At 43.0% G+C, this 21,004-nt stretch overlaps 1 protein-coding gene across 7 annotated transcripts in view; it reads right to left on the bottom strand.

Annotated features, from left to right (window-relative positions):
• Ranbp17 (RAN binding protein 17) overlaps positions 1-3,721 on the bottom strand; it is a 281,635-nt gene extending 277,914 nt beyond the window's left edge. For 4 of the 7 annotated variants that reach the window (XM_074057769.1, XM_074057776.1, XM_074057770.1 and 1 more), the window contains exon 1: positions 3,583-3,721. In XM_074057769.1, the coding sequence (XP_073913870.1) occupies positions 3,583-3,600 (18 nt within the window). In that variant the 5' untranslated portion in view covers positions 3,601-3,721. Of the gene's footprint in view, positions 1-665; positions 2,948-2,982; positions 3,262-3,582 lie in introns of those variants that run through there. The other 3 variants (XM_074057772.1, XM_074057773.1, XM_074057775.1) reach the window with 3 other exon arrangements.
• Positions 3,722-21,004: the final 17,283 nt, after the last annotated feature.

The raw sequence follows: 21,004 nt of genomic DNA, 5'->3' as shown, positions 1-21,004 counted from the left end.
GTACATATTTTCAGCATGCTCACTTTACAGATGAAAAACTGAAGCTAACAGATCAGACACAAGACTGGAGTAAAGGGTCACTTTTGACTTAAGTTCTAGTCTACAGACTCCAAGCATCTGTTATCTCCTCACCCTTTTCTTCATCTGCCTGCAGATGGTGCCTAATCCTGCTTCCAACACCACCTGTTCACATCTTTACATCTGTCTACTAAGGCTTTCCAGAAAAAAGCTAAAAACAGCCCCTGTATCACAGCCTAAACTGCCATGTTTCCTAAGACCTCTGCAGGGTGTCCGTTATCTGTGGTTTCAAGTCCACAGCAGGATTCAGATTTAGAAGTTTGAGGTTACTTTGCTTTTCCCTCTCCTTAGTCCCTCCAGTAGAGTAAAAAGTTTGACGTTGTCCAAAATGAGGTTTGGCGTTTCCACTCAGCTTCTGTGAGGTAACCCAGAAGTAATCTATGTTATACTTGGCAGGGCTGTTTTTATTTAGGGTAGACACTGGCCAGTAGCCACAGGTTGGGGGCTGGCCACATTAGAAAGACCAACTATGTGTTTTTTAGGGTGATGACTCTGGGTCACAAGGTATCAGCAGAACTAAGATTGAGTTCAACCACACAGGCATTCAATCCATGCCTAAACAATTAAACCTCAGTTTTAAAACAAACCTTGGACACTGAGGCTCAGGTGAGTTTCCTTTGCTTGGAATACTCAGTAGTGTCCATTGTACACGTGGATGCCAGGAGAATCGCACGTCCTGGGAAACAACAGGAACTTGTTTTGGCGCCTTCCCAGAACACACTCTGTGTCTCCTTCCTTTGAATCTGTACCCTTTCCCTATAATAAACTGCAAGTGTAAGCCTCATAGCTTTCTGAGTTCTGTGAACCCTGATGAGCTGTCAGACCTGAGGGTGGCTTTGGGAAACCCCTGATCATGCAGTTGGTTTCAGAAGTGAGGATGGTCTTATAGACTGTGCCCTCTAGCCACAGTGTGGCCAACTACAGGCACAACCCTAATTTGAGATAAAGTTTTACTAATTCTTTTTCTGTAAGACAGGTTCAACACTCCCTCCCACAATATTCAGACATTGGGGCAATCAACAGTTTTCTAACTGTTGCCCCCAGTGCCCTCATTTCTCAGAGACTGCTTGAAGAATAGGAGAGGGGGGCAGTAGGGTCTTAGAAGCACCACTGTGGCCACTAGTCCAATGGAATGGACACAAGCTTTGGAACCTACCACTTGCCTACTAAGTGAGCTTGGTAAAATTGTTTATCCTTTCTAAGACTCACTGTTGAAAGTGCAGACAGAAATTATCCACCTTCTAAAATAATTGTGAAGACTAAGAGAAGACAGGGTAAGACTAATCCAGTACCAACCACACATCAGAGCCACAAAAAGTTCTAATTCTTCAGGTGCTGACAATCCATGCTGCCAGAATGAGCTTTTCCAACATCACTTTTTCATCAGGCTACCGTTGACTTAAAACACAGCAGCTCTCAATCACATCTGGATCAAAGCAGGTAGTCTGGGGATTAAAAGGCATGGCTACATTCTCTGGTTTGGGAACCCTAACAAAACACTCAATTATGTCTGCTAAGTTGTTTCTCATACTATCTCTTGATTTTCTTCAAAGTCCCCCAAATGTCTCTAAAGGACCACAGCTTGCTTTCCCACTTCTTTTTCTCCTTATTACTCTCTTCTCTACCTGGACTGCTTCCTCAAAGACAAGACAGACCCATTTCTTCTTTTTGGGTCAAATACCCTAACTCACAGCTTTCTAATCAGACAGCCTGTGATTGAATGGGCATAGGATCATGTGATCCCTGCCCTCCAGGTAACCAGGCAGGACTTGGGCAGTTGGGCAGAGGCAGGGATACACAACAGGGATGCTCCCCACTGATGGCCTTTCCCTGTGAGTCACCCAACTGCCATGATAGGAAGGAGCCTGTGGAGCAATGCCCTAGCCTGACCCTAAAGAAATTTGTTTCTTTACCACCATCTGGATGACTGTCCTGTCAGACAGGTGACAATAAGATACAGATAAATATGGAACTTAGTTATCAAGACTACTTTAGTTATGTAACTTCAGGCAACTCACAACTGTTACAAGATTCAGCATCTCCAGGAATAAAAAGAAATGTATGTGCACACTGTAAAAGGAATAAAGTATATATATACCTGTTCTCTTAGTGGTGGAGCTCACCCATACAGAGCACATGTGAAAACTCAAAACACTAGGTACTGGTAATCACTACTTACAAACGCTCCTTTAGTTAACTGATGATATGCTGAAAAGAATTCAAACTAAGAAGCTTCTCTTTTTTTCTGGTCACCAAGATTGTCTGGACTTCTGTTTGTCCAAACTCCACTTTTAAGGTGACCATGGCACTGTAAAGCATATTCCATCTTTCCCAACCCTGCACCTGACCATGAAGAAGTCATTTAGGATCTTTCCAACCCTGAGAATGTTCCAAAGTACTCCCATAGTTTTTAATTCCCTCTTAAGATTTACACCTGCTCTATGACCATCTGATCACCTATTTACAAGCCACAGTCCTCTCTGCGAGATGCTTCCTGTGAAAATTTCCCTCAGGGTATATTTATTAATGTGGTAATACATGTGCTCTTTTGACCCGGGGTTCCTTAAAAAGGGGTGAGAAGTCAAAATGCAGAGTGTGAGTGCGAACCTGTCTCCTGCTTGATAACATCCTGGCTGTCACAGAGCTGCTGGCAGGAAAGAAAAGACCTTTTGGAAGAATCAGTAAATAAGGAAGCAGTAAATGAGGGTGACCACAGAGGAGCTACAGAAGAGGGACACTTAGATACACTGTCATTGAATCCCCCCAACTCTCAAAGGTCATCTGCCATCCACGGATGAACTTTCCGCAGTATGCCTGCCTCGCAAGATCCTTCTGTCCCCTTCTCCTCCACCTGCCCAACATCTACTTCAGGACCCACTGGACTGCCAGTCTGAAGTCACGGACCTTTGCTCCGAGCCGGCATCCTTTGCTGGGGAGGTGCAGCCGGTCTCCTCGACTGCCTGCCGGGGTTCGGGAGCTCCAGGCCACCGGTGACCGATTCCCCCCAGTAAACCCTCACGTGCAACTCCTGGATGCCCGCCCGGGTTCTGCTCCGGCACGCCCGTGACCGATTCCACCCCAACAGCCCCCACGTGCACGCCCGTCGCCGTCGTCGCGCAGGGAGGGTAGGATGACGTCACCCTCCAGCCCCTCAACTTTGGCCGAGGGCAGGCTCGCGGGAGGCTTGTTGAATGAATAACCGGAGGGACGCGCGGACGCCCCCGCCCCCACCCCCGGGCCGAGCCCCTCAGGACGGCGTGCGTCTCCCGCCCGCCGCGCGGCGCCCCGCGACCCTCCGGCCCCGCTCGGCTCCGGTCCAACCGCTGCCGCCGCGCTTCCTCCGGGGGCGAACAGGGAGCGGCGGGTGGGCTGCACCGGGCCCAGCCCAACCCGGTCCGACCCGGCTCGCTGTGCAGCCCTGCGGCCTCCCTCCGCCACCCTGCCGGCCTCCGTCCCCACAGCCCGGCGCCCGCCGGCTCCCGGGGCGGCGCAGGGCTCCCTGACCTGGAAGTGCAGCGCCATCTTTCCGGGAGGCGGCGCCGGCCCGAGCACCCGCGGGGAAGGCGGGAAGGAGGCGGGCGCCGCGGAAGCCCTGGCGGCCCGCGGGGCCTGCGCTGCTCGCCCCTCGCCGCCTCAGCCCGCTCGGCCCGCCGCGGAGTTGCAGGCGCCGGACGGGGCGGGGCTGGGGGCGGGGCCGCGGCGCGCGCGGGGGCGAGGGGGCGGGGCCGCGGAGTTGCAGGCGCCGGACGGGGCGGGGCTGGGGGCGGGGCCGCGGCGCGCGCGGGGGCGAGGGGGCGGGGCCGCGGCGTTGCAGGCGCCGGACGGGGCGGGGCTGGGGGCGGGGCTGGGGCGGGGCCGCGGCGCGCGCGGGGGCGACGGGGCGGGGCCGCTTGCACGGGGAACCCAACCGCTCCCTGTGCTCAGGTTTCAACGGCTGCTCCTGGAGGGTCGTGACCCCTGACCTTCCCCGTAACTACCCTCAATCCAACTGCCAGCCAAGGTCACTGACATTGAAATCTGTCCAGGGATCGCTCGACATTGCCACGGCTCCGGACGCCCCCTGCACCCCATAGCCGCGTGCTGCCCTTCACTCCTCACCCCCAACCAACCTCCATTGTGTTTTTAAAAATTATAATTTTATCTTGGGTAAAATTACACTGTAACTCCCTCTCTTCAGTTCTATTTAACATTAAGTTATAGTTTACAGCAAAGTATCTCACTGGGTGACAGGTGGGGACAAAGTCACTCCTTCCTGGTCGTGCTCGTTTCTCTGAACTAGAACACTTCCATCTGGGTGCATTGAACTTTATACTTAAAGGAAAAACTCCCTGAAATATTTCTTAATAGTTCAGGTCTTCTGACAACAAATTCTCTGCACTCTTGACAACTCTTCCTTTAAAATGATAGTTTTGCTGAGTATAAAAGTCAATGTGTTTTTTACATGATAGTTTAGCTGGATATTAAACTCCACATTGGCTTTCCCCCCCTTTTTTTAAAACCTCTCAGCATTTTTAACACATTTTTCCATTGTCTTCTGGTTGTCACTGCTTTTGCCATCAGTCTGATTGTTGATCCTTTGAAGATAATTGTCTTTTAGTCCCATCCCTGCTGCTTGAAAAATTTTCTCTTTCTCTTGGTCTTGAACTTGATGTCACTAAGTTAGTGTGTGTGTGTGTGTGTGTGTGTGTGTGTGTGTGTGTGTGTGTGGTGTTTATCCTCCTCAGAACTATCTCAAATGTGTGATCTGATTTTGTCAGTTTTTGAAGTCTTGGCCAATATTTCAGTAAATATTGCTCTGTATCTCTTTGCATTCTGTAACTCCAAGTATTTGTATGTTAGAACTTTTTGCCATAGTCCTTAGGACTTTTACACTCATTTCTGTACCTACTTTTTCCCTTTACTTTTATTGACTGATTTGTTTATTTATTTTGTAGTACTGGGGCTTTAACTCAGGGCCTTCACCTTGAGCCACTCCACCAGCCCTTTTTTGTGATGAGTTTCTTCGAGAAAGGGTCTCGCCAACTATTTGCCCAGGCTGACTTTGAATCACAATACTCCTGATCTCTGCCTCCTGAGTCGCTAGGATTACAGGCATAAAGCCACCAGTGCCCGACTATTCCTTTACTTTAATCTGGATATTTTCTGCTGACCTGTTCCCCCTTCAGTAGAAACACTTTTCTGCTGTGTCTGTGCTGCCATACAGCCACTCTTGAGTTCATAATTTTATGTATAATATGTTCAGTTCCAACATGTGGAACATGTGACCCCCCCCTTTCTACTTTTGAAATAGATTCCAAGGCTGTGGAAAATTCTTTATCTTTTCTCTATTTTCTTAAACTTTATTTGATCATATTATTTAAGGTTCCTATCTGATAACTCCAATATCTCATTCATCTGAGTCCTCCAGTTTTTTTGGTATTTGGCCCTGTTTTATTGTTGCTTCCCCCCCCCCACCATGTTTTATGGTTTCTTGTTGAATTCAGACAGTGTGGAAGAAAAATTATAGAGACTGCTGATACCAGGTTTCTCCACAGTGGCTTAAATTTTCTTATGTTTAGAGAGATCACCATAACCCCATTCAGGCTTGGTTTTAGGCTGTTGGTTCCCGGTTTATTTCAATTTTGTCCTGACACCTAGGTCACGGTCCTTACTGGATCTTATACCTACACACCTGGGATGTTTACCAAGACCCCTCTACCTGGAGGGGCTTAGATGCTAGTCTCCATCTCCCAAGCATTGTGCATCTATTAAAATCTCCATCCAACTTTTTAGGTACTGTGGTTCCACTGGCTTTCCTCCAATCTCTCCTTGTGCATGTACATTTTAGGAAATGACTCAAGATTTTCAGTGAATTTATGAGCAGATCATGGGGCTAACATCTCTGTGGTTTTCTTCTCCCTAGAATTCTGTCACCAAATCCCAGTTGCATTTGTTCCTGAGCTCCAACCTCTGCTCCTGGCCAACAGAGACTGCTGCTATTTATCTCTCTTCTTCTCATTGCCACTTAGAAAATGCTCAGGGGAGTGGGGAGGTGAATATAGAGCTTGCCATATGTGTAAACTCTCTCAAGGATTGGAGCCAATTAACCTCTGTCTCCATTGGTTGTCCCCTAGTCCCTTCAGTTGTTAAATGTATTTATTTGTCTGTTATAGTGTGTGTGTGAATATGTACATATGATTGTGCTTAAACATATATTTATGTATAGTTGTTTTACATATATGCAGTACACATAATAAAATCTACACACATTTTGTCATGTTTTTATAATTCTGTTTTTATAATTGTTTTCAGTGAGGGATCTAACCCAACTGAAGACACTCAATTTGCAACTTTCAGTCCTGACCCTAGATGTTCAAGACTTATCCACAACCCTTGAATCTTTATCCCCACAAATCAACTTCTGAACCTTAAAATATTTTCACTGCCCTCATTTTGCCATTTTTACCTCTAGATCCCAAGATTCCTGATGACTGTATTCTAAGTCCCAGTTCCACATCTCGTGACTTTTGATGTACAATCTCAGCTATGATTTGGACATCCCAATTTCTTTGACTCCCACATCCCAAACACCACTGATGTCTTCTCACCTTCAAGTCACCTCTGCTTTACAACACTCCATTGTTATAACTGCCTGCTGTCTTTGCCTAGCTTCTAAACCCCAGCCACCTTTTAAGTTACTGCTTTAAAGTCACACTTCAGCTCAAATTTTAGGTCCTGGGGGAAGGAACAATTATTAGAGTTTTGACTTTTTTTCTGCTCCAGAATATCCTTGGTACAAATGTAGGCTTGTGATTAAAAAACAAGAGAGGATGCTGACTGCCCTGTGAATTCACCAGGTGATCCTGGAAGCAGAAACCACTTGTTTGTACCACTAAATTACAGTGACTGCTTAAGACCTCTGTTTCAATCATAACCCCCCCCCATGATTGTCTATCAACAAAATACGCATTTAACTCCAGATCTTTTTATCAGTTAATAAAATTTAAGATGGAATTATGTCACTATGGATATTAAAATTAGCACAGAAGATGCTCCAGGATGTCAAATAATTCATTTCTGTTACAAAACTCAATTAAAGAAAAGGACATTAGAGCCCTTAGGAATTACAGAATTATCTTTCTTAATGGCAACTAGCGTTCTAAAAAAGACAGATGTATCTTTGATCTTTGTCCTTTTTTCCTAGGATTCAATTAATATTTGTAATTCTGGTCCTTTAGGAAATTCAACTAATGACTCTTGAGTTCTGATTTGTTATTTCTAAGATTAAGATGACAAAAAAGCCTATAATATAAGAAATTTTATAAACAATAAGGAAGTAGAGCATAGTGGTTAGAAAACAGTCTCTGGGGCCACATAAATGGATGAATTTGGATGCCAGGTGCATCACTTACTAGATAGTAATGTTATTTCACCTCTCTCTGCCTTTGTTTTCTCATCTGTGAAATGGAAATATAATTACTAGGAAGTACTTAGAAAGCACCTGGCAAATCATAAGTGCCATGCAAAATTATGATCAAAACAAGTTTATATCATGCTCTGGATATAATATTTAAGTTATATTTCAATTGACAATATTTTTAATCAAACAATGAATTACTTGAGACTTTTTTACTTAGAAATTTATCTTCAAGCTAGACACTTCCCTACTGCCCCACTTGACCCCACTCAGCTCCTCTAACCTGGAATTTTTTTTTTTTTTTTGGCAGCACCGGGGGTTGAACTCAGGGCCTCACGTTTGCTAGGCAGGCACGCTACCACTTGAGCCACTCTGCCGTTCCTTTTCCCTTAAAGGTTTTTTTTTGAGATGGGGTCTTGTGAACTCTTTGCCGGGGGCTGACTTGGAATCTTCCTGATCTCTGCTTCTTAAGTAGCGAGGATTACAGGTGCGAGCCACTGGCTCTTGGCCGCAACCTGGAAAATTCCGAAAGATTACGACATCACCTACAGTGACAGCTTTTCTGTTTCATGTTTTCCCATAAATTGTTACACTAGAACTTCAAAACACCTGACTGAAATTCTCTGTCAATTTATAATGTAAAGCTATACTCATTTATGTGCTTAGCAGTACATTTAAACAGAACACAGAAAACATGGGATACAATTCCCTTAACTCATTCTACAAATGCAATTTTTAAAAAATATACACAGCAAGATTGCTTCAGACCTCAGTAAGTTTTGGGAATCTGGCAGAAGGCAGGAGTCAAGAGAAATAGGAGGAGATAATTTACCTAAAACCCCTAAAATAGTGGCATAAGATATTCCCTTGTGTGTTTTTTCATGTTGAGTGATTTCAAGCGTGTCTTGCCAAGTCACTAACCAGTAACTCCAGTTCTTTACCTATCCAGTGCAAAGCCAGAATAACAGTAAGAAAGTATTCTTCCCCACTGATAACACGGACAGAAGTTATTTCACAGTCTTGAGTATAACATATATCACTTAAAACCACACATACTTTTCTTTAGCTAGTTTTATACTTTTAACATAGGGCAAGTAAAGGTCTGCCACTATGCATAATAATGCCAGCACTTTGAAAAATGAAAATTAATATTTCTCATTCTGTACGTGTGTATTAACACCTCCACATAATAATATTTAAGGCATTGATTATGCAAACAAGGGAGTAATATTATGTTAATAGGTACCCTTAAAATTTCCACCAAGCAGGAATATCACAAACTGTCACTTTACCTGCAGTGCCTTTGGAGCTGGTGGAGTGGCTCAAGTGGTAGAGCGCCTGCCCAGCATGAGTGAGGCCCTGAGTTCAAACCCTAGCACCACCAAAAAAAAAAAAAGAAGAAGAAGAAGAAGAAGAAGAAGAAGAAGAATCAATGCCATTGGATAAACAAAACAGTGCCGCGTTTCTGGAAGTAATTGGCTATATAAAGAACCCTAAAATAGTCATTCTCATTGCCCAGCTCGCAAAAGCAATCCTAAAAAAACATCCAAAGTGAAAAAATTACACGTGAAGATATTTATTACAGCTGATTTGTAATAGGGAAAAGCCGAAGAGATTGTGTAACATATGCAAAATGCTGTAGCGTCGTTAGGAGTTATGTATATGTTATACTAAGAGAAATAAGCCAAGCTTAGAAAGACAAAAACTGCATGTTCTTGCTTATAGTGGGATCTAAAACAATCTAACTCTTGTGTGTGGGAGCTGGAGTGCATAGAACTTGGCTGCAGAGGCCAGGGTGTGGGGACTGGGGGGACAATGGCCTAAGGGTACAAAATCTCGGTGAAACAGGCGGAAAAAGGCTTTTGAGACTGGTTGTTCAACAGGATGAATGTTTAATAGCAGCATGTTTCAAAGTTTCTAGGAGGAAATTTCAAGTGTTCTCACCATGTAAGTATACAAGAGGTGGATTTGTTAATTCAAATTATCTCACTATTCCACATTCTCTTCATAAGCTATGACATCACTTTGTCGCCTGTATAGTTCAGTAAAATAAGAAGAGAATTATGTTTATGGACAGCTTAGTTTAAAACTTGGAAAGTTCTCTGTGACTAAATGCAAAATGCAAAAATGAGTCATTTTGGCATAAGTGAAAAAAGCAGAGAAATAATTGATGGAACAGAATACGAACAAATGTTTATATTGCAATCTTATGAATGGTGGAGCTAATGGGTGGTTTTTTTCCTCCTCATGTTTCTGCAGTATCAAGATTGCACATCAATCCTTTTTTTGGGATCAGAGAAAAACTCATGTGGTAATGAAAAGTCAGATCTGATCTGGTTAGATTTCATTCAAGTACTTATTAAAGCAGCACTAATGGGGAGGTGTAGAAGTGAGGGAAAGGCCAATCAAAAATGGTGAACCTAACCAGATAGCTGTACACACATACACACACAGCTTTAAAAAAATAATGTGAATTTAAATTGAAATGGAGCATATAAAACGTGTGTACTCTGGGAAAGAATAAGGTAGAGAAAAAACTGCCACCATGGTAACCTATTTTATGCACATAGCTATTTCCCAAAAGTAGACATGTCAGTATTTCAAGTGCCTTCTTCTAAGAGATTGCCATAACATCTGTTTAGGCTTTAACAACACGAGCAATGCTGCCTAATAGTTTTTAAAGTAAAGTTAATTTGGGTTAAAATGTACACTTAGGTTCTTTGCAAATTATATTACTTGAGCAGCCTGAAAAGCACACCATTTTTTGGAACCTAAATTCTTTCCTTAAGAGTCAACATTTTCCTTCTGCTAAGAATTGTGTCCAATCCACTGTGAGGATACAAGGTTACTATGGATTTACTGCCAGGATATAATTTGCCTAGTTAGTCAAGCAGATCACCAGGCAAATCTCTGAAGGAAGGCTGGAAGGACCTAAGAAGAATCAAAGAAAACCAAGTCCTCACCTATCTCCTTCTGATGCCTCTCAGCGCCCCTGACCCAACACGGTGCCTCACCCAAGATCAGGTTATGATCAGATCCTTGTGCCAAGGAGCTTGGTGGAGATCAATCAGTGCTGGTGCTCTCACTTACTCCTTTTCAATTGCAATGACTACTTTTAAATGAATATGTCTATGCCTGATTTTAGAAGAAATTCACATTTTTTGCATAAAGCATAATGGTACCGAATTGTGTAAAATCAAAAGTTAAATGGTACCAAGAATGGAAAACCCTCAGAAATATCCAATCTTAAGACAGATTATCTATCCTTCCAGACCTCTGTCTCCACCGACACATATGTGGGCAAACTCTTTTATGCAAGGGATTTACTGCAACACTATTTGTACCTGTCTTTCACCATCAGTGTTATATACCTACCTCACTTTTGAAGAACATCACCATGTTCCACTGCAAGGATATACTATGACATTTAGTTAATGAATCCTTTGCAAAGAGGAACAGGTTTGTCTGTTTCCTTTTACTACTATAAATAGTGTTTGTAACAGTGACGTTAAGGAATCCACCAGCAGGAGGCAGAAAAGACAAGCGTTTGCCCTCAGGGTATGTATTTCTGAAATTGCTTCTGAAAAAGCTCTCAAGTTTATCATATACAGTGTGGATCATGTGGTTTATTGTTCACACAGGACACTTTTGATGGTGAGAGGAACAGGTGTTAACACGTACTTTGGACTAGTCCTAAATCCATTTAGTAGGTGAAGCAAGATCCGCTCCAAATGGAGCACAAAAGGGTTGGGGGAGCCACTGTGGCAATTAAAAGGAAAGAATTTAGCATTCATCTTTCCTTTCCTCTAAGCACTGTATTTCAGGATTATCTAGGAGTCACTGTGAATAAGCAAATATTTTTCACAGAAAAATGTCAGTTCATACACATGGAAGGAACAGTAGAATTCACCATTTTGCAGCCCCCAATGAAAGGGTTGATTCAGCCAATAATTATCACTTAACTGAAAAATGATGACAAAGTTTACCATGGAGAATCAGGCTTTACTGCCCAGAACCACTGGAGCTGGGAGAAGTCTGGGAGGGCTCAAAGAGAAAGAAACAAGATTACCACCTCTACCCAGAGTTTCCAGGTTCTGTGTGGTACTGGGGTTTGAACTCAGGGCCTCCACCTTGAGCCACTCCACCATCCCATCTTTTTCTTGTGGGGGGTTTTTTTTCAAGATAGGGTCTGACAAACTATTTGCCCCAGCTGGCTTTGAACCACAATCCTCCTGATCTCTGCCTCCTGAGTAGGTAGGATTACAGGTGCGAGCCACCAGCACCTGGCTTCAGGTTCTTGCTGTTAGAAGTGGAGTCAGTGGTGGTCCATTTTCAAGGCAAGGCATTTAACTCTGGCCACTTGCTTACAGATGAGCTTGTGGATATTGGGGGAGGGCCAACAAATAAGGGAACTTGAACTGGGAGGGGTAACTCAGGACAAAATGAGGAAATGTGTAAAAACTGTACTGTGCCAGAAAGCACAAATCACAAGGAGACCTTTCCACCACAATGGAAAGGGGATTCCACCTGAAGCTGGCCTCTAAGACGAGACCAATCCCAAGAGAGACATATTTTAAGGAACCCAACAGGAAATCCAGGCGACATGGGGTAGAGAACAATGTACACCCCATAGAGCTCAGCCCATGAGGAAGGTGGGGGGACTTGCACACTAACAATGTAATGCTTATTGTAAAGCCTCACCAGACCCTGCTGTGCCTTTCCTACTTGTAGCTACAGGAACTCCATGGCACCCCAGGAAGGGCTCTTGCCCCCAAACTGAACCTGGATCTCAAGAAGTCTCCAGAGCAAACACCCACTTACGAGGAAGGCTGGGGGACAGAACAGATGAAGGAGCAGCCCACCCCCAAGGAAGCTATATGCTGGTGGAGAATGAGGCTTTGAACAAGTCACCTGCTTTCTGCAGCAAGACGACGCAAAGATCAGGACGAGAGCTCATAAGCGTTTGGGAGAGAAGAGTCACGCTGAGACAGAAAGCCAGAGAGTGTGGCGAAGCCAGTCTTGCTCTTTTTATAACAACTCCCTCTCACAAGAACTCATTAAGTGAGACGAACGAACATTCGTCCACTCTGAGGACCCTGTCCTAGTGATCTAACTACCTCCCACCAGGTCCCACCTCTTCAAGCTCCCATCTCCCACCTGCCAAATCCCACCTCTTAAAGCGTCCACCTCCCACTAGGCCCCACCTCTTAAGGGTTCCATCAGCTTCACTCTGGGGACCAAGCTTCCAATTCAGGAAACTTCTGGAGGTGCTCAGACCATATCCAAACTGTAGCAGTTCAAAAGAGGAAAACCTGTGGAGACCGAAAGTGTGTTAGTAATTATCTAGAGTAGGACAGGATGGGAGGCCTGGAGGGTGGTGGTGAATAGGAATAAGGATTCTTTGGGGAGTAATAAAAATATCTTAAAATCAATTGTGATGGATGCACAAGCCCAGGAATATACTTAAAGTGTGCAGTGCACACTTTAAATGGGTAGTCGTATGGCATGTGAATTCTGTCTCAATAAAGCTGTTACCAAAAGGGGGCCATAATCAAAAGATGCTCCTTATAATACAAGATATGGAATAAATTAGTCATTATTCTAGGTTCTCATTTTCACTATGTGAATGAAAGAAAATAAAAACATCTTTGTTGGCACTTGGGCATCTAGCTCTGTGCAACTCTTATTTAACACAACCCCTCTCAAGGTCGGTATTTTCCAAGTTTACAGGGGACCTGGAAGAAGGCTGGCACCTTGCCCAGGTCAGTTGAGTAGCAGAGCCCATATTTAGGCAATGTTTGTCCTTCTGCAAAGAAAGCATTTTCCCAAGACACCATTCGGTCTTCATATCATAACCACTTTTAAAGTTTTATTTTAATAATTGAACTAAATCTAAAGCATTCTTTTAGAAATGAGATATAAATAAAAATACAGTGAATTCTATTTCAGTGTTATTTCTACTCTTTAAAGAATCACATAAATGCCCTAACTTTTACCCGTTGCCTCAGAGCACATTTTTATCTGAGTACAAAATTCCAAATATATGCATGTGCATATATTTAATTAGTATTTAATTATGTGTGCTAAAATTCTTTTTGAAAAATAATGCAATATCATGCTCACATAGCTCATTTTATCTTAAATGATACAATATCTTGAAAATTGACTTGATTTTGTTATGGCCTAGGGTAAAAAGAAAAAAAAGCCATCAAATTATAGCAATTGTCTTACCCACTTATGTAACTCATTTGTTTACATAATAATTGATAAAAGCTGACGTTATATATTTACTTCATGGCTGATATGCTCCTATAAAGGTAGAATGGCTTCTATTTCGTAGTATTAAGTATTTTTTCATTAGCAGTAACCTTAGGAGATCAGGATGGGCCGTCAGTTAATTTAACATTAAACTTTCTTTTTGTCATGGGAAAACAGAAATGTTCAGGCACCAATAAAAAACCAGAAATCACATAAATTCCCCTTTTCAAGGACAGAAATACTGCATGTGGCCCTGGAAGGTATTAGGTTGTCCATATCCAATCAAAAATAAATGGGAGAAGAAATAAAACAGAAAGTGAGAAAGGTGAAATCATTGCTTTTCAGCATTGGGGAGCACAGTTTATAACAGAAAACTCATACAGGGCTGTGGCGGCTTTGTTCTCCTAATTACCAGATTTTTTTGTCCTCCCTGTTGCTAAAAGTTTCCAACATTTGGAAATAAGTTTCTTTTTGTTTTCACTCTTTGGAGGGTATTTTCTGACTGTTAACAGTACTACTCTTTGTCATAAATGAATCAAACCTATTTGTCTTAGGTTGGTGCTTTTTGGTGACACTGGGGTTTGAACTCAGGGCCTTGTACTTACTAGGCAGGTGCTCTAGCATTTGAGCCACATTCCCCACAGCTTTTTGGCTATAGATTTTTTTTTGCTTTTATAACTGGGCAGGCCCAGATTGCGATCCTCAAATTAATGCTTCCCACGTAGCTGAGATGACAGGTGTGCCGTGTGCCCAGCTTTTATTTGTGAGATCGTGAACTCTTTTTCCCAGGGTTAGCCTCAAACTTTGCTATTCCATAATCCCTGTCTCCCAGGTAGCTATAATTATAGGCATAACCACCATGCCTGGATAAACCTATTTGTTTTTATCCTGAATTGCCTGCAGATCAATTTCTCTATTCTAGGCCAAAGGAAACCGGCACTGGCTTCATTGTTCCAGCTAACATGTTAGCCAGTGACAACAGCCTTTTAATTTCTCTGCATATTACCAACTTAATAAACTCGTTGTAACTCATGATAAACCTCCCTGACTTGTCCACCAAGGGTCTCCCAGGCTTTTCATAGTCCCAGAATGATCAAAAATCAAATTCAATCCATCATATCAGGGCCCCCCTAAAAAATCAGGCCCACATTAGGCTTGTGTTATTTATCTCACAAACACTGAGCTAGATTTGAGGAAAGTGTAACCCTTAAAATACCTGTAAGGCTTTTAGCTCGCTGCTGACGTGTGTGTGTGTGTGCGTGCACACACACAACTCTAAGCAATTTCATGTGAACGCAGGAAAATCATAATTACAATGTAAAATTGGGCATTTTGTAGAGTGTGAATTCAGACCATGACAGGAAAGTATGAGCATAAATTCACAGGCTCATGTTTGCAAACATGGTGATTTTTTAAAGGCTCGTTATAGATCCTGAACAAATCCTACTCGTTGAATTCATTTTCTTTCTACTTCAACTTTAAATAGTGCCACTGTTAACCATGCGAAATCAGAGTGTCTGAGGAGGTCACCAAGTCAAGAACGGTAAGACCCTAAACTCCCGAATAATTGTTATCAATATCTTTCAGACTGATCTCAGCTCCAGGAACTCTGAAATCATACTGAGAGGTGAGGAGTCAGTGACGGGGGCAGTGGAGAGGATTTCCGAACACGAGCGTTGACATTTGAAAAGTGATGATAGATGAGCCGCTAGAAGTTTAAAAACTAAAGAAAAGAACGGACAGTGCAAGGAAAAGGTTTTCTCATGAGTGACCCTTGCTAACAAACACGACAATGATATCAGGGTCACTGGGCTTATTTCAAGTGTCACTGTGGTTCTGTTGCTGGAGGAAATGACCGAATACATTCATAGCAACCAGCTAGAGCCGATGGGAGACATTGTTTTGAACGGCCTAGGCAAAACCATTATCCTTGTTAAGCTATGTAATTCCCAGGAGTCTTGGGTTCTAGCACATCCAGAGCCTCGAGGCTCTTGGGCCCTGTGGATCTGTGTATGTCATTCCACTTCTATGTTAAAATGGGTTGACACAATGACAATGGCTGGTGAAGACTCATTCCGTTCTGGGATCTCCTTGGATTTTTTTTTTTTTTTGGTGGGACTGGGATTTGAACTCAGGGCTTTGTGTTTGCAAAACAGGTGCTCTACTGCTTGAGCCTCACCTTCAGGCCAAGGGAATCTCTTTATTTTTGTTTTATTATTGTGATGGGGGTACATTGTGGCATTTACAAAAGTTCTTACAATATATCAAGTATGTCATAGCTGCATTCACCCCCCCCACCATTCTCCTTTACCCCCTCCTTCCCCCATTCCTGCAATAGGTTCAACAGGTCTCATTTTTCCATTTACATACGTGTGCACACATATTTACACCACATTCACCCTACTACACCCTTTCCCCACCTTTCCACCCTCCCACTGGTATGAACCCCCTCACAAACAGGGAATCTCCTTCTTGAGATCACAAGAGTTTGCTTGTTGGAAAGAAATGCAGTGGGGGATATTTCACCAACAGACTTTTGAAAACTAAGTGGAATATCCAAACTCTGAGACATGTGTGTTTTATAAGGTGTGCCTGGGATAACACCCAGTGGGTCCTAAATACTGAGGCAACTTTCTAACTGTAGGGCATAGTGGTTGTCTCCAGAACTGTGTTTCACAGTGTTTAGGAAGCAGTTTAGACCTCGGCAGAATATGCATTAGGAGATCAGGAAATCTATGAGAAAGGGGAGCAACTGAGTTTTGAAGAATGAGATACATGAACACAGGGCTTCCTGGGAAAGTTGCTGTGATAATTGCGTTCTTCTTCTTCATCTTCCCCAATGAGTGTAGAAGTTCTGTGTCTACATTGGCTTCTTTATCCTATCAAGGAAAATGCAGTATTATGGGAACTTCATTTTGCCTTGCTATGGCATTTTGGTGCACCAACATCAATGCAAATGACTTCTCATTGACCTAGGAAGTCTTTTCTACCCTCTGATCAAGTAATGTAGACTTACAACTTATATGTCTATGCTTCCTTCAAAGGTTATAAGTTTTTGACCCTCACACCAAAGCACAATTCATCTGATTGATTACATCGTGTCCATACTTTTAAAATGTGAATCCAGCTGATATTAGTCATATGTATTGAAAAAATTCATTTTTATTAAGGTGTTCTCTTTTATTGCTTCTTTTTACTTTTAATTCCATATAGACACCACTAAATAAAATCTTAGCTGATTTTACATAACTGTAGGAGAGATTTCTGTTGTTAGGAAGTATATGAACACAGAAACATTTGCTATCGACTATGTGGAGCCACACAGTCAAACTCTATTATAACTAATTTTTTTGATCCTTATAGAATTTTATTTGTGGAGTACTGAATCAAGCCCTTGACACCTAACTGCAAACCTGAGTTTTAAGCTCTGCCAGAGGCCAAATAACCCAGAAATCATGTTGGATTATGACCGACATAATTTCTGTTAGATGCTTACACCACTGCAACTCACATCGTCAAGGCTAGAAATGGAAGAAGACATGCAACACTGGATATCATTTATTCTTCAAAGTCTCCCTTTAGTGGTGGAGTATTCTGTATTACCTGAGTCACAAGATCTGTATTGTGTGGTGCTACCAGTGCTCCTCTAAGCATTTGGCTCCTTGAATGGGCAGACATTCTCACAGGCCTTGTTGTTGGGCCCATGGACGATTTCCAGGTTCGCACAAATGGTTTGTAGTTTAAGGCTTCTCTATCTATCAGCACCAAGACCAGGTTGTACCCCTACCCCCCACAATCCAAAGCAGTGCTCATGACCCAAGGCAGGGAGGCTCTGGGGATACACAGACCCCTACACTCCCCAGAGGCTTCATTTCCAAGGCAGGGAAACCAGCTTTGAGCCTTTGATTTAAGCCAAAAGAGAAGAAGTGTTCCTGGGTCTTCTTTTAACGTACCTCCTTTGCCCTCAAAGTATTTACAAATCTGTCATAGATAATTTTAAGCCGATATTGACATCAGATTCCATCCAAGCCAAGAGAAGATAAATTGGATATTTCAAAATCCACAAACGCTCTTCTGGGATGCAATTTTTATAAGGACAGCTTTTGAGCTTAAAACAAACCGTACTCTTGACAGTGGACTTGTAATGTTTGCCTCCTGGGTGGTTTTGGGAGCCAAGTCCTGAAGCAGTTACTGTGTGAGAGTAGAATTGTTTTATACTGCCTGATGGTAAAGCCCAAGGAAGTATTAATGGAGAATAATTTTGTAAAGTTCAAAGTTTATTAGCATGTGTAATTTAAAAATTAGTTTAGGGAATTACTATCCTTTCTTCCTTCCTCTTTCTTCCTTCCTTCTCTCTCTCTTTTCCTCCCTCCCTCCCTCTCTCCCATTCTTCCTTCTTTCCTTCTGTCTTAGCCATGAGACTACTCAAACTGTAGATGTAGGTAGGCCACCAGTTTTTGAAATACTGGAGAGTGTTTATGGTCCACCTGATTGGACTCTGTTTGCCTGAGGGTCAAGTGAGATTCTGGAATTTAACACGCTGTGATTCTAAAATAACTGCAAAGTGATAACTCAGCATAAGAATTTTTATTCAAGAATAACACCTGGTTAAAGTGTTTTCAACAGTCTATCCTTAAATCCCACTAAAATGATACTGAAGGAATTTGTAAAACACAAAGTAATAAGGATGGAGAGAAAAGAGGTTTCATTGAAAATGGGGGAACTTGTCACAATGTTTGAAGGTTTGGAAGCTGGAAATCGAATGAACAAGTAGTAACTGACTTAGTACAGGAGGGAGAGAGAGAGAGAGGGAGAGAGATCACAGATGTCTGCAGATATCTGTGTTGGGGTGCAGGTGAGATGGTGAGGTTGGCTCCATCACACTGCAGAAATCCAGAATGTGATGACTTGAAAACCCTGGAGGCAGGCTTGTGGGATGGGACTGAAGACAGTGGAGCTTTGAAAATGACTACACGGCAAAGCAAGAGCCATTGCAGCAGCTCAACAAAAGAACAAACAGGAAGAGGTGGAGAAGAAGGAGATGATGATGGTGATGGTGATGACAAAGAAAAAGGTGTGTGGAACGTCTGCAAGATTTACTTCCTGTCGCCATGGGTAAGATGCTGTACGAGTAGCATACCCAACATGGAGACCTCAGATCTGTTTTCCTTCTGGGCTTCCAGAGTGCCAGCATCCGATTTTACCTTCCCAGAAAAACCTGAGAGATCTTTCTCTGGAGATACTGACCTATTTGGGAGACATAGTCTTCACATGGTACACATATTACTTGGCTAAACATAAATTTTAAAACAGACAATCAGATGATAAATTATGGCTTAGTTTGAATCTTGGCTCTGCCATCACCAGTTGCTGACCTTGGGTAATTTCACCAACTTGCTGTTAAAACTGCCCATGAAACGGAGTTGTGGTGAGGATGAACTGAAATATATCTGTAAAAGCTTCCAAGGGAGAAAGAAACACTTAATAATGGCAGGTTTTTTTTTTTTTCATTAGTTCATGGCAATCGATAATTGCAGTAAAAGTAAGTCTTCTTGGAATAACGAACTTACTCTGCCATGGTAACCTTTGGCCGAATATTACTCTGAGCAGAATATTGTATTGGCTTGCCTTAGACTCTTGCTAAGAGGCCTGGCTGTTGCCCGAGAAACAGAGATTTAAACTGGACATATGGATTCTGTCTAAGGGTGATAGATGAGGTAAGAGGACAGAGGGAAAGGAGGAAGCCCAAGGAAGAAAGGGAAAAGGAATTGATTTTGGTTTTCTTCAAAGGGCTGGTGCCATTCTTCTTAAATTTGTCATCATGTCTTATTCAATGACTTGATATCTCCATGTCAGAGACCACTGTGTGCTTCACAAAAGACTCAGGTTTTACAGAGGAATTTGAAAGGTTTGGAGACAGGAAAGGAAAAGATGGCAGTTGCCATCCTGGAGAACAGGACAGTGTGCACAGAGAGTGTTACTGGAAAGCCAGTCTGCTGGCCTCAATGCCAACTCACAAATAACACGGGGAAAAGGAAATAAGGTTTATTATTCATCAGATGAGGAGGAGGACAGGGACAGTCAACCTCTCAAAGTTGTCATCCCACTTCTGAGAGAAAATGTCTGCTTTTTAAAGGGTTTCTCAGGTGCTCAGGTTGAGTACATGACCCTGCATGGGTGCTGGTCTTGGTTCTCCAGGTGCCTGGCACCACATCTCCACAGCTGTGTGTCTTGGCTGACAGACTTACTCCTCTGGTGGTCCGGCAGAAATAAGGGAAGACTGCCTGGTTCAAGTGAGGAGTAAAGGGTCTTAACCTTGAGCTCTTCAGCACACAGATGGGGGCGGTGGGGGATGTCAGTTTGACAAACAAGCAGAGTAAACCGGCCAGCATGCAAGCTGGCTGCATCAAAAGTTTTCCCATTTTCTAGTCCTGGTTGCATTTTCCCTACTGTCAACTCATCCCTCCCATTTCTATGGAAAAAAAGAGGCAGCACAATTACTTAATTCCTTTACTTAATTCCTGGGCCTAATGAAGGAGTCTTTTAAGTCCCTGTTATAAGAGCCCCGCCCTGCTGGATGCGAGTGTGGGGACACACCACACATCTCTGGGTTCCATGTCTCAGCTGCTCAGCTTCCTTTGGAACCTTACAAGCCCAACTTCGACCCAAATAGCTGTTGTGCTCAGCCTTGCATATCTCTCGCTCAACGAATGAGCAGATATAAGCAGAGGCCAATCATTTGCCCAGGATTGAATTCTTCGCAGAGCCAGGAATTGTACCCGGGTGAATCTCATTTCTGAGCCCATCTACTTTTTCCATTCCATCACTCTCTCTTCCCTCAGACATGACTCATTTTTATGAAGTAAGTGCATGCAAGTCCTTTGTAGGGCATAATGGAGTGCATAAATCCAAGACATTTTAGGTAGTACTCAGCATTTGAAAAGCTAAAGACACCTGAAGCTCAGAGCAGCCGTGGTCATGGTGCAACGTTCAGGGCGTTTGGTTTGCTTTCTGTTTGGAGAACAGGCTGGGAAAGAATGGAACGTGAGGCTGAAATGGAGACAAACGGGAAGTAGTGAGTTTCGGCGTTTTAAGGGCAAAAGAATGATAAAATTATTTCGTGGCACTAGCAACGGCTCAGTTTAAGCATCTCTTTCCTGCATTACAAAACTATGGAAGTGCGGTATTTTTTTTTCTGGGTATAAAAGCACAGAGGGGTTATTTCAGGAATGAGCCACTAAAAGGTTATATTCTGGTGACTTTAAGGGTGGC

This window comes from Castor canadensis, chromosome 16 (genome assembly GCF_047511655.1).
Source record: "Castor canadensis chromosome 16, mCasCan1.hap1v2, whole genome shotgun sequence".
Lineage (NCBI taxonomy): Eukaryota > Metazoa > Chordata > Mammalia > Rodentia > Castoridae > Castor > Castor canadensis.
This window is presented reverse-complemented; position numbering and strand designations above follow the sequence as displayed.